Below are 12,995 nucleotides of genomic sequence, written 5' to 3'. Positions count from 1 at the left end.
TTGGGGGGGGGGTGGTTATTAGGCCTTTCTAGATCTACCAACTTATAATAATAAAAAAAAATAATGCCCAGGTCTGGTTTATGGGATGGTTCAGCAAGTTTGCTAGTCCTATCTTTATTGACATGATTTAACCTTTGTGTTTTGGGAAGGTGGTCTATTGGCAAAAGCCCTAAACTTTTCATTTCTTTCACATACTACTTGATTTGTCTGTCCGTCTTGTAAATGTACATTTTGTATCTGTGCATTCAGTTGTTTTGTTCTTTCCACTTCATCATTTATGATTACTCATTACTTGATCTCCATGTGCCAATCAGATTGGGGCAAAGACCAACCTTCCCTGCCATTTATACAGCATAAAACCCTCAATCTCACCAGTATGGCTACCAAAATTATAGGTTCACCTGAAACTAAGTGGATTGATGCAACTTCTGGAATTTACAACTCAGACAAGTCTTCAAATTTATCAATTACGACTGATTTCTCTGAAAGCCTTCAGAATTCTGTAAGTATTTTGAGAAGTGGGAAGTTTTTATGTAGACCAAAGGACTATAGAAACTGTGTGTGGGATGGAAATTTATTTTGTTTGGAAAAAATTTAACACTGCCTTAAAAACACAAATAATTGAATATGATAATTCATATAATAAGAATAAAATGTGTTTTTGAAAACTATGGCCATTATTCAATAATTAGAGAAATAGTGATTATATAATGGTAAAATTGAAAAATTCCTTAATGTTGTTCTCACCAGTCTTTCAACATCTATTGTATCTTGTGACTATGAATTATGAATTATGTAAAATTACAAATTATAACTTTTCTCTTTTCTTTAGTCTTTACTGATAAAGTAAATATAGTGATTGTGTACAACTTAAAACCTCATGAAACATTTTTAATTGAGTAGGTGGGATAGACTTATATATGTAGTTAAGAGACATTCAGTTATCTTATTTTATTCAAAAATATGTATGATATACAAATTCTCTGATATGAATTGCTCACTTAAATTAATCAGACAATTAAATTTAAACATGCATTTATTGAACATTTATATGATTCCCTTGTTGTTTTGTTGTCATCCTAAGTCACTCCCCTTAATCAGGGTATCCTGCTACATTGTATAAGAAAAGTTGAAAATCTTAGATGTGACTATTTTGCTTACTCAATAATATAGACCAAATGAGCTAGTGTTATTTGGCTTCTTGGAAAATTAATGACTGGTTGAGCTTAAAATTATCCATGCCTATGCAGCTAGTCATTAATCCTTCCACAAATGTTGAAGAATGTTGAAGTTTCTACTGCATATGAGAGGCTACAAGGAATGCATTAATATCCCGAAAAACTCATCATGTTGGAAGATATTTTCACTAATAGGAAATGCATTATTTAAGCCCAAAGTCCAATTGGAAAGACTTTTGTTAACTAGCATTTTTATTCTTTATCCAGAATACTGAATCCAAAGAAATCAATGGAATTCGTGATGAAAGCAGTACTTTTGAATCAAAAGGTAAACATCACTAATGTATCTTACGTTTATAATACAGGAAAAAGCACAGCACTCGAGTTCTGGTCTTATAAAAATTAATATCTGTTAGTGCTAGAAATATCGATCCATTGCAAGTTGAAACTAAAAAGAAAACATACAGATCCAATTGCAGTCAGGTGGGAAGGCATTCAGTTCCAGGGTTGAAGAGCTCAAGAACTGCAAACAAAGCTTTGGTTGCATGTTTCAGAGCTTTGAGTGCCTGTGTACCTAAGCCAAATAAAAAAGACTGGTTTTCCCGAAGCCTTCTTGATATCATATGCTGGCAGAGAGAATGTTGAAGTTGAACAGGAGATGGTAAATGAAGTTTTCTTTTTCCCCATTATTGTTGTGAGAGGGACAAACTTTGAGGAAGCTAATCTTAATAGGGAAATGCCAATGGCAATGGCAATTGTTAGCTAAAGTACCCATTTGTAATGAAAAAAGCAGACAGTGTTATCTAGGGAAATTTTATATTACGGAGTTACAACTCTTTTCCCTTTTTAGGTACCACACACTGTGTGCCATTTCTTGGGCACACAAAATATGTAGGAAAGATAATTTTCTACCTTTAAGCAGGAAATGAGACGTAAAGAAGATAACTTTACTGTGAGCCAGATTGACAGGAGTGTAGCTGGGTTTTCATGGTAATTTGGTGACTTTGAATCTGTAACTGCCAGTTCCAAATAGATTATGTCAATGTTATACCAAGTTTATAAATTTCCCTTTCCCTAATGATCATTTAAAAAATTTCATTTCTGATGAAGTGATTATATTTTAATTGTTTTACATTGCATTCTTTATTAAAGGAGTTTTTAAAATGAACATTCCTTTTTTTCTTCATGATATTAAATCTAAGACATCTGGGTACTGTCCTGCCAGTGACACAGGCAAAGCCAACTTATAAAAATAACTAACTCTAGAATGATTAGGGAACTATATGCAGAGCTGTTGTTTGAGGGTTTCATGTAGACAAGGAAGCACGAGCTAATATCAAACTATAATATCATTTATCTCAAGTATGGTAGTCACTTGGCACAGTCTTGTTATTTTTCATCTGGCTGAACGCCATTTGCTTTACTTAAAGAATGTAGCTATAAAATCTTGATAACTAGGGCAAGATAGCCTAGTTAGAAGAATGCTTTATTTTTAGCATTTGTTTTTATTTTATTTCTTTGCGTATCATTTATGTTGTTTCCCTTCTCCCATTACTTTACATTTCCTTTCTTATTCATCAGTGTTGTGAAACTCTGAGTTACAAACAATATTCCTTGTAGAAGAGATTTTGTAGAAATTAATCTCAGCAGATAATTTTAATTTCCGTTTCCCTAAAGCTATGTGAACTTGCAACAGAAGATGGTATTTTGGCTTCCATCGCTGAACTTGTGATGCTCTCTGCTAAAATTTGTTAATAAAAGTATTTGGTCCTTGTACTAATTTGAATGTGGTATAGACTACTAAAATATGTGTGTACATTTGCATTGAAATAATCCCTGTCTTCTATGGCTATCAGTTTTGTCATTTAAAAATATAATATTGCTGTAGATTGGAAAGGTATTATCAAGTATTACTTAGTTTTCCAGTGGTGAGAGATTAAAGAGAATGGCATGGTATTGATTGATTGATTGATTTTTTTTTGTATTTTTCAACTAGCATCTGAACCTATTTCTTTGAAAAACTTAAAAAGGCGATCACAATTTTTTGAACAAGGTAAACCACAAAGCTAACAATTCATGCACTTTCATGCAATTGTTTTCCCACCTTCCACTCCTCCTGATGGTCTGTGGTGCTGAGTATTGAGCCTCTTCAGTTTGCCTGTCATTATGATCAAGCAACATAACCCATTTCCATTCTTTCCCCAGGGTCATCAGGTTTTTCTTACAGCTCATGGGTCTACCTCTGTGGTAATGGGTCTTTGTGTGTCCTTTGCATACCTCTAAAGTTTTTCTTTTCCTTTTTTTTAAACTTAAAAAAAAAACAAAACAAAACTGAAATGCTGCTAAACACATACTTCTTTCCATTGGGTAACAGTAAGAAGTGAGGAATTTTGTTTAAGCCTTACTGCTCCCTACAAATTGATAATATTACATTATTCCAGCATAAAATTGGCCAAGTTTTAAAAACTCTGACCAATTTTTGGGTGTGGGAAATGCTCTTTCTAAAGAGCAGAGTTGTTTATTGCTATTGGGATGGTGGTTTTGGAATGCTAATGTTATTGTTCTTTTGACTTTGATGTGAAGTAAAAATAAATAAATTCTGATTGCATCTGTGAACAACTGCATTTTCAGATCCTCTCTGTTGGGCTGGGCTGCCTCTTGGTGTGCTGTGCATGTGGCTCTCCCTATACTCTCACGTTTGTCTAATACTTTAATCTCCGAATGCGGTTTGAGCTCTGTGTTGTGCTATCAAGAATTTAAAAGTAATAGCCAGCCTTTGGAATGCAGCTGTGTAATCAGGAGAGTGTGCTGTCTCTGCCTCAGATGTTACTGTTTCTTATTTTTAAGATTATCAAAACATTTACAAACTTTCCTTTAACAGGATATTTACTAGACTTAGGTATTTTGAGTTAATTGCCTACTATTCTTTCGGTGTATTAATACCTCTTTATGATTATAAATAGAAATGGCTAGCCAGCTATGCATGTGCAAGGTCTATTTGTGTCAGTATCCTCAGTGTTTTTATTCATATTTTTGTTAAAGTCCTGTTTTTATTTGTTAATTTAATTGAAATAGTATCATTTTCCTAGCTCATGCTGGATGAAATATTTCTTTCCTTTATCTTCCTAACTTACAGTCATTTTTCCTCAACAGGCTATTTTAGGGATGGTTATTTTTCTAAGTCTCAAAGTAGTTTTCTTTAAAAAATAATTGTTTAAGTGAGTAATTTATTTGATGACAGCTAAGGTTTCAGGAAAATTTTTAAAAATACTGTGTAATAGTGAGTGTTCTGAAATTTGTCAGTTTCTCATGATCATTGTACTTTGTATAGATACACATACTTACGTAGGCCCCCATGGATGAAAAGAATAAAACTGTACCCTTACGTTTACACATGCAGTTTGAGCACCTGTGAGTCAAATAATAGGAGAGGAAAGGGAACATTTCTTGAACATGTTTGTTGTAGTGGCTTATTTATGAAAAGGAGCTTCAGCAGGATGGCTGGAAAAATGTGACTTGCCGCTGTCACATTGTAATCAAATAGTGGAGAGAAAAAAAATGGATTTAAAAGATGTTACAACATTTGAAATTTTAAAAAAAGACAAATACGAGATACTACCCAGTTTATAAATTAAAGAACCCTGAAACACCTTCAGACATACACCACTGATCCAAATTAAAACCGATAGCTAGATTGTAGCTTTGGTATCTCACTACCATTCATAGTTTATCTTCTTTTTACTGATTGTGAGTTTGAAAGATGAGTAACAAACAGATGGAACTAAAGAGAAAGAAGGATTTACTGAATTTGTTTAATGAAACATTGATGTCACTTAGTATACTGGCATATAGGGGGAGCTAGTGATATAATTGTTTCATTGATATGCAAAGACTCATGCTGTATTTTTTTCCTTCCTTGCCCACATGCTGTAATACAGGAAGCTCTGATTCTGTGGTTCCTGATGTAAGTTGTATTCATTTGTAGTTTGGAATAAATTAGTTGAGCTTGGTAAGGCCTAATGAACACACAGAAGCCCTACTTACCATCATTTTAAGTCATGTAAGAGCTTATCAAATAGTAATTCTTCCAAGTTGAAAAGACCTATTTTGAAATATAAAGCCATTTCCCCCTTTGGTACAGTTTAAGCAAACCCAACTTGTATTATGACTATTTTATGTATGCAAAGGTGGTTCAATAGATGACGTAATGAAGATATGACTTCTTCTGCATTCATACTTCTTCACTGGTTAGCTTCCAGTCCCAACCATCAGTGCCCCAAGTCGCTGGGCGTGGGATCCAGAGGAGGAGCGAAAACGGCAGGAGCGGTGGCAGAAGGAGCAAGATCGCCTGCTTCAGGTAGAGTGGAATAATATGGACGAGTAGGAAGTAGGCTTTCTTTCTTTGCTTTTGCCTGGTCAGGGTCAACAGGTATGGAGAAAAATATGCATTTCTAATAACTTCAGAAATAACACATATTTTGGTATGCAACACATTTTGTATTAAACACTTTTCCATTCTGAAGACTTGGAGCGTCGTCCTTTAAAAATCATTATTTATAGACACCAGTAGATGTTTTTAGAGAGTATGAAGGATTATAGTTTCTGGACTTTTTTGTATGAGTGAGAGGTGTAGTCTTTGTAAGGGCAGGCTAACTCATTTCCCACCCCACCCACCACCCCACGGTTCCCTAAAGACTTTCAGGAATTACAGTCATAATCAAGGGTGGATATGTGTTCAGTGGTATTCAATTACTCTTTCCCAACTTCGGTATTTTATTTAAATATAAGCTATTTTCTGATTTAGGGACCAAAATCTGATTGGTTAAATGAAAATAAAATCACTGTCTTTAAAGGTTAAGGCGAAAGTCTATAGGTAGCAAAAATGCTTATGGAAAACTGTAACACCACTAATCTAGTAATTAATAACTAATACGGTATTTTTTGTTGTAGGAAAAATATCAACGTGAGCAGGAGAAACTGAGGGAAGAGTGGCAAAGGGCTAAGCAAGAGGCAGAGAGAGAGAATTCCAAGTACTTAGACGAGGTAATGTTAAAGCATGCCTTCTGAGTTTTCTGCCTTCTCTTTACAGTGTTGGTGAAGATAAAAGATTTCAGTTGGCTTTTGGCCACATGTACTCCTAGTTAGCTCTTTTTTTCTTTTTTTAAGATTTATTTATTTTATTTTATTTCTCTCCCCTTCCCGCCCTGCCCCAGTTGTCTGTTCTCTGTGTCTATTTGCTGTGTGTTCTTCTTTGTCCACTTCTGTTGTTGTCAGCGGCACGGGAATCTGTGTCTCTTTGTAGTGTCATCTTGCTGCATCAGCTCTCCTTGTGAACGGCGCCATTCCTGCCCAGGCTGCACTTTCTTTCACACTGGGTGGCTCTCCTTATGGGGCACACTCCTTGCGCATGTGGTTTCCCTATGCGGGGACACCCCTGCGTGGCAGGACACTCCTTGCGTGCATCAGCACTGTGTGTGGGCCAGCTCCACACGGGTCAAGGAGGCCCGGGGTTTGAACTGTGGACCTCCTATGTGGTAGGCAGACGCCCTAACCACTGGGCCAAGTCCCCTTCCCGAGGTAGCTCTTTAAAAAGTACAGTGAGCCCTGATGTGTAAGAAGTTTGCTTCGATGTTTCAACTTTTCTAATTTCTCTAGTACATCATTAGATCATTCTATCAATGTTAAGTGTGGCTTTTTAAAAAAATGATAAAACATTTAACATAGTTTCAGGTGGAATTCTGGGTCAATTGTAGTAGATCATGTAAAATAAAGGTGTATATATATGTGTCTATGTAAAGTTGTAGAAATAAAAGATTTAAATGGGTTTCTTTTTCACTGGTCTCACAGGAACTGATGGTCCTAAACTCAAACAGCATTTTGCTGAGTCCACGTGAGCCTGCTCTTGCCACCTGGGAAGCCACCTGGAGTGAAGGGTCCAAGTCGTCTGACAAGGAAGGAACCCGAGCAGGGGAGGAGGAGAGGGAGGAAAGGGCTAACGAGGACCAGAGACGGAAGCTGCAGGAACAGCTTATTCTTGAGAACGAGAGAAAACTGAAGGAGCAACAATATCAGGAAGAGCAGGAGCAGAAGCGGCGCCAGGCCGAGCTTGAGGAGCAGAAGCGGCGCCAGGCCGAGCTTGAGGAGCAGAAGCAGCGCCAGGCTGAGCTCGAAGAGCAGAGACGGCGCCAGGCCGAGCTGGAGGAGCAGAAGGAGCGCCAGGCCGAGCTGGAGGAGCAGAGACGGCGTCAGGCCGAGCTCGAGGAGCAGAGGCGGCGCCAGGCCGAGCTCGAGGAGCAGAAGGAGCGCCAGGCCGAGCTGGAGGAGCAGAGACGGCGTCAGGGTGAGCTCGAGGAGCAGAGGCGGCGCCAGGCCGAGCTCGAGGAGCAGAAGCAGCGTGCAGAAGAGCAGATGCGCCAGGCAGAAAGAGAGAGGGAAACGTCAGTCAAAATATACCAGTATAGAAGGTCTGTCCCCACAGCCCAAAGGGCATGCACTTTTAAATTGGCTTGACATAATTATGCATTTCTGACTGCAAGAGGCACCTAGTTGGTCTCCCTGTTCTCTCTGTCAGTTCTTTTTTTAAAGATTTATTTATTTTATTTCTCACCCCTTCTCCCCCACCTCCCCCCCAGTTGTCTGCTCTCTGTGTCCATTCGCTATGTGTTCTTCTGTGCCCCCTTGTATTCTTGTCAGCGGCACCCAGAATCTGTATCTCTTTTTGTTGTGTCATCTTCCTGCGTCAGCTCCCCGTGTGTACAGCACCATTCCTGGGCAGGCTGCACTTTATTCGCTCTGGGCTCTCCTTATGGGGCACACTCCTAGTGCGTGGTGCTCCCCTATGTGGAGGACACCCCTGCGTGGCACGGCACTCCTTGTGCACATCAGCACTGTGCATGGGCCAGCTCATCACACGGGTCAGGAGGCCCTGGGTTTGAACCTTGGACCTCTCATGTGGTAGGCAGATGATCTATCCGTTGGGCCAAATCCGTTTCTCACTGTCAGTTCTTTATACAAGTGAACACAAGTAGCCCAGATAGACCCTTTACATTATAAATCTGGTCATGTCACCATAACATCCCTATTCAGAACCCTCTTTATGGCTTCCCGTCACAATTAGAATACCATCCAATGTCCTCGACTTGGCCTGCAAGGCTAGTATGAGCTAGATCTTGGTCCTCTTGTCTCCCTCACTTCCTACTACTCTTTCCCTTGCTTAGTCTGTTTCAGCCTTACCAAGTTCCTTTCTATTCCTTGGAAATGCCCAACATATTCTTCCGCTGGTTTTTTTTTTTTTTAAGATTTATTTATTCCCCCTCCCCATCCCATTGTTTGTGCTCACTGTCTGCTTTCTGTGTGTTCTTCTGTGCCTTCTTGTCTTCTCTTTAGGTGGCACTTGGAACTGATTCTGACACCTTCCAGAGTGGGGGAGAGGTGCTCAATCTCTTGTGCCACCTCAGCTCCATGGTCTGCTGCATCTCTTATTGTCTCTCCTCTGTGTCTGTTTTTGTTGCATTATCTTGCTGTGCCAGCTCTCTGCTTGGTCCAGCTTGCTGTGTGGGCCAGCACTCCATGTGGGCCAGCACACTGCATGGGCCAGCTCTCTGCTCAGGCCAGCTTGCCATTTGGGCCAGCTTGCCTTCACCAGGAGGCTCTAGAATCAAACCCTGGACCTCCTATTGGTAGATGGGAGCCCAGTCACTTGAGCCACATCCTCTTCCCTTCCCCTGGACTTTTGTACTTTCTAGCTACTTTGCCTGAAGAAGTCTTCCCATAATTGTATGTTTGCTCACTCATATTCTTCAAGTCACTGCTCAAGTATCACCTTACACTTTCCAAATACCAGGTCTAAAATACACATTTGTTCCCCTGCTTTATAGTATGCATTTATTTGCTTGTTTGGCCTGCATGGCACAGTAAAATGTGAGTAGTGTGAGGCCAATAATTTAGTTTCATTCGCTTCTGTAACCCAGCTCTAGAAGAGTACTGAAAACACAGCAGACTCTCCATATATATACTTGCAGAATAAATGATGAGTGAATGAATGAATTGCAAAAGTCTTTCTTCAGTAGTAGGTATATTTTCTGCAGTGATTGGTTCAAATACTTTGGTGTGTTTAGTTTTTAAACCAGGAAACACTCTTATTGAGAGACTAGAATAATATAATTTGGTATCTATTTCTTAAACCAATAGAAGGTCTTAAATTTAGCCTATTTTGACTGTCTAATCTCTTCTTCCATTATTTAGACCTATTGATTCCTATGACATACCAAAGAGAGAAGACTCTTCAGGACTGCTTCCCGGTGACAGGTTTGTTGAATATTTAATTATTGCTAGGTTGGTAGTAATTGCCTTAACATGAATATTCCTAGATGCCTTGTAGAGCTGTCTTTTGCAGAATACAAAAAGAGCTTGCTGGTTGGTCTTTTATCAGTTAGCTTTGCTGTGTAAACAACTACCCCTAAACTTAGTGGTTTAGCTCATGATTTTATGGGTCAGCATTTTGGGCTAGGCTCAGTTGGCAGTCCTGGTTGACCGGGTTTGTTCAGGTATCTGCTACCACTTGGCCAGGCAATTCTGCTTCTGGGGGTGGGCTTCTGCTTCTGGGGGTGGGCTGGCTGTCACCTGGGGCAATGAGGACAACTAGGCCACGTGTCTCAACATCTATTAGGCCAGTATACAAGGTATACTTTGGGTAGAGCGAAAGAATTCAAGAAAGGAAGTATGCATGGCTTCTTGAGGTCTAAGCCTAGAACTGCACACCATTGCTCTGCCACGTTCTGTTGTCTAGTGTCACGAGGCCAGCCCAGATTCACAAGAGGAGAAAAGCTCTACCTCTTTAAGGGAGGAGACACATTGCAAAGGGCATGAATGCAGGCAGGGGAAGAGTTGTGCCCACTTACTGCAGTATACTGTAACCTTTATTTTAAAGGAGGCTATGAGTAATGGCTTAAGCGTACCCCAAAAGAGGTTACATGTGGACCTCTGAAATGGGAGCTGTAGCCTTTCTCTTAAGCAGTTTAGAATTAATGGTCAGTTGTAGGGAGTGAAGATAGGGTTTCAGCTATCTGAAGTTATACATGTCTTAAAATTTCCCCAAACATTAAATATAAAGTAATTTTAAAAATATTTGGTATTTATGAAATCACTAAGGACCTTAAGTGTCTGCTTAGAGATACCCAGGGTAAGGCTGTTAATGTCTGTGTTTTAAAAACTGAAATATCTGTCTTACTTGCTAGATATATATAAAAACTCATATCTATAGACAATCAGGATAACTGAATAGGACTCAGAGTGGTTAAGCACAAGAATAACCAAGTAGGAGTAGACTGACAATAAGCTAGATAAAAAATCTATTGTTAGATGACCTTATTGATAATGAATCATTCTGGGTCACTAGAGATCACTAAAATGTTTATTCCCTTTTTAAAGCTACTCATTTATATATTTATAGTAGCTTTTAAAAAATGCAGCTAATTACCTTAGGGAAAACTATTAGAATGCAGGGAAAGGAAACGTAAGGAATCCTGGAATATATAAAACACCTCCAGGAAGTCATAATAGATCATACCTAGAGGCATTAAGAGTGTTTCTAGATATCCCCATTTCCTCTATGTAAACATAAGTGGAACCATTCACTATCTGCTAACTGTTGTGATTTATTATTATTATGCTTTACACATCGTTATATATTAGTATATTATACACACATCTATAGATGTACATACATATATACACATATGTATTTATAATAAAATTGTATTTTATTGTTATTACTATTTCTGAAGCTCAGTGTGCCTAATAGAGTAAGAATGAGATTGGCTTCTGCTGGCTTATTGTCATAAATGTTACCATTACAAAGTCAGACGCTTTCAGCAGTTGGCTATGGCAATGAGCTCTAGTACCACTTTGAAAAACTGGGATAATATTTGGTAAATTGCTGTTTCAGAGGAGTCAGTCGTACTCTATTCCCTGAGAATTCAACATTGTAACACTCAGGCAAAATGGAAGAAGTAAGACAATCTGATTTTACATAGTCTGATGACACATGCTTTGTTTAGCCTGGTAGAATGAGGTTTGGAACAAAATAAGAGTCTAAAAATTGGTCAATAACCATAGCCTTAATCATCTCACAAATGCGAAAAGTGCTTTCACATACTCATATTTATTTCTAGTATCTTAACTCTTCTCTGTTTTGGTGGTGTCATGGTTTTCTACTAGTTAGTGCAACATGAAAAATTACTTGGTATAGAAGTAAATAGACCTCAAGAGACTGAAAATAAATTAACTGCTTAAAAAAACAATCTTTTTGGTGTTTTTCCTTTATGAATATGAAAAAGACATTCTTAATGTGATGTATTTTATATATTGTATTCTGTGTTTCAGGAATAAATCTAGATCCACCACTGAGCTGGATAATTACCCTACAAATAAAAATGGTAAATGTGATCTTGACACTTCTTTAGTACAATTTATTTATGCTATCACACACTATGATCAGTATTTTTAAGGTCACATATTTCCACTTCATTAAGATTACATTATTGAAATACTTATCAGGTGTTTTTGGATCTGGTTGCTTTGGTCTTGATTGTCCTTATTTGTATTTTCTATTTCTTCTCTCCTGAACTTTTCCCTAGCCACCATTAACAGTACAGCATAAGTTCTTTGTTCTTTCATGAAATATTTTTAACCTAGGGTAGTCTTATTCTGTCATGAACTTAAACATATTATCTGTTAGTAATGGCAACTGTTTACCTATAAACTGTCTCATAAATATTTGTGGCTTCTTTGATTAATCTGGTTATTTTTTATGTATGCTTCCTCCCCTTTACAAACTAGATTGCAGGCTCCTGAGTAGCAGGCCCTGTTGATCAATGGATTGATCGATTTCTCTGTCTGTCTATCATGTTTTTATTTTATAACTTCTTTCCAATGCTAATTTCTGTGCTTCCTTGAATTTGGAAGGTATTATATATTTAGATAGATTAATTGGTTATGCCACTAAGGCAATTTCTAAATGAAAATGTTTTATTTAAAATCTTACCAAATTGATAGTGTATAGACACACACACGTGTGTGTAAGAAGCCTTTGGGTGGCTTTGCTCATTGCTTCCTGGAAACTAGGGTGGACACAAACCATGATGTTTGAAAGAATGACAATAGCCGTAGATCTGGAGACTGAGAAAATAAATCCTTGGATGAAATTTCCTAATACAAATTAAGTGGGGATGATACTTCAAAGTTGTGGCTGTTTTACTCAGATCAAACATTAATCAGTAAATCCAATGAGAAAGCCCTCAGGATAAAATCTGACTTAATTGTCATTAATAAATTCAACACCCAAATTATAGCTTTGCCAGTTTCTTAGAAGAGAAACAAGGCTGATGACATTCATGGGTTATTATTCGGGTTACTTGGATATTTTTCAAATTTGCAAAAGCCATCACAGTGGCTTGAATATGCTTTCATTCCTGCAATTGGGTTACGATTTATTCTGATTTATACCATGAGCACTTGAGTAATGGAAGCTGGAGATCCATACACTTAAAGGCTCTCTTTCCCCAGGGGCAGTGTATGTTTTTTGAAAGAAGTAAACTACCTGTTTCCTTGCCGAGTTGTCACAGCAAGCATTTGATAAACATGTACTTGATAGATTTGATTTAGGAAGGAAGGGAGGAATAAAAGAAAAACTATTTCTAGACTAGCATTTTGTAACTTAATACTGCTAAACTCAATATTGATTGTTTTCTTTTTAGGCAGCCTCCTTAGTTTTCCTGAATTCACTTTGTGGTTGTGCACTTGAAACTTCCAGAAGAG

The 12,995-nt window shown here is 38.0% G+C and overlaps 1 protein-coding gene across 10 annotated transcripts in view; it reads left to right on the top strand.

Annotated features, from left to right (window-relative positions):
• LMO7 (LIM domain 7) overlaps positions 1-12,995 on the top strand; it is a 231,272-nt gene that overhangs the window by 207,983 nt on the left and 10,294 nt on the right. For 5 of the 10 annotated variants that reach the window (XM_058276574.2, XM_071208251.1, XM_058276564.2 and 2 more), the window contains 9 exons: positions 315-502; positions 1,446-1,506; positions 3,175-3,231; positions 5,117-5,142; positions 5,431-5,535; positions 6,129-6,221; positions 7,026-7,642; positions 9,423-9,485; positions 11,562-11,614. In XM_058276574.2, coding sequence (XP_058132557.1) covers positions 315-502; positions 1,446-1,506; positions 3,175-3,231; positions 5,117-5,142; positions 5,431-5,535; positions 6,129-6,221; positions 7,026-7,642; positions 9,423-9,485; positions 11,562-11,614 — 1,263 coding nt within the window. The remainder of the gene's footprint in view (positions 1-314; positions 503-1,445; positions 1,507-3,174; positions 3,232-5,116; positions 5,143-5,430; positions 5,536-6,128; positions 6,222-7,025; positions 7,643-9,422; positions 9,486-11,561; positions 11,615-12,995) is intronic. The other 5 variants (XM_058276567.2, XM_023584944.3, XM_058276576.2 and 2 more) reach the window with 2 other exon arrangements.

This window comes from Dasypus novemcinctus, chromosome 15 (assembly GCF_030445035.2).
Source record: "Dasypus novemcinctus isolate mDasNov1 chromosome 15, mDasNov1.1.hap2, whole genome shotgun sequence".
In the NCBI taxonomy this organism is placed as follows: Eukaryota; Metazoa; Chordata; class Mammalia; order Cingulata; family Dasypodidae; genus Dasypus; species Dasypus novemcinctus.
The sequence above is the reverse complement of the archived record's forward strand: the minus strand, read 5'-3'. Positions and strand labels throughout refer to the sequence as shown.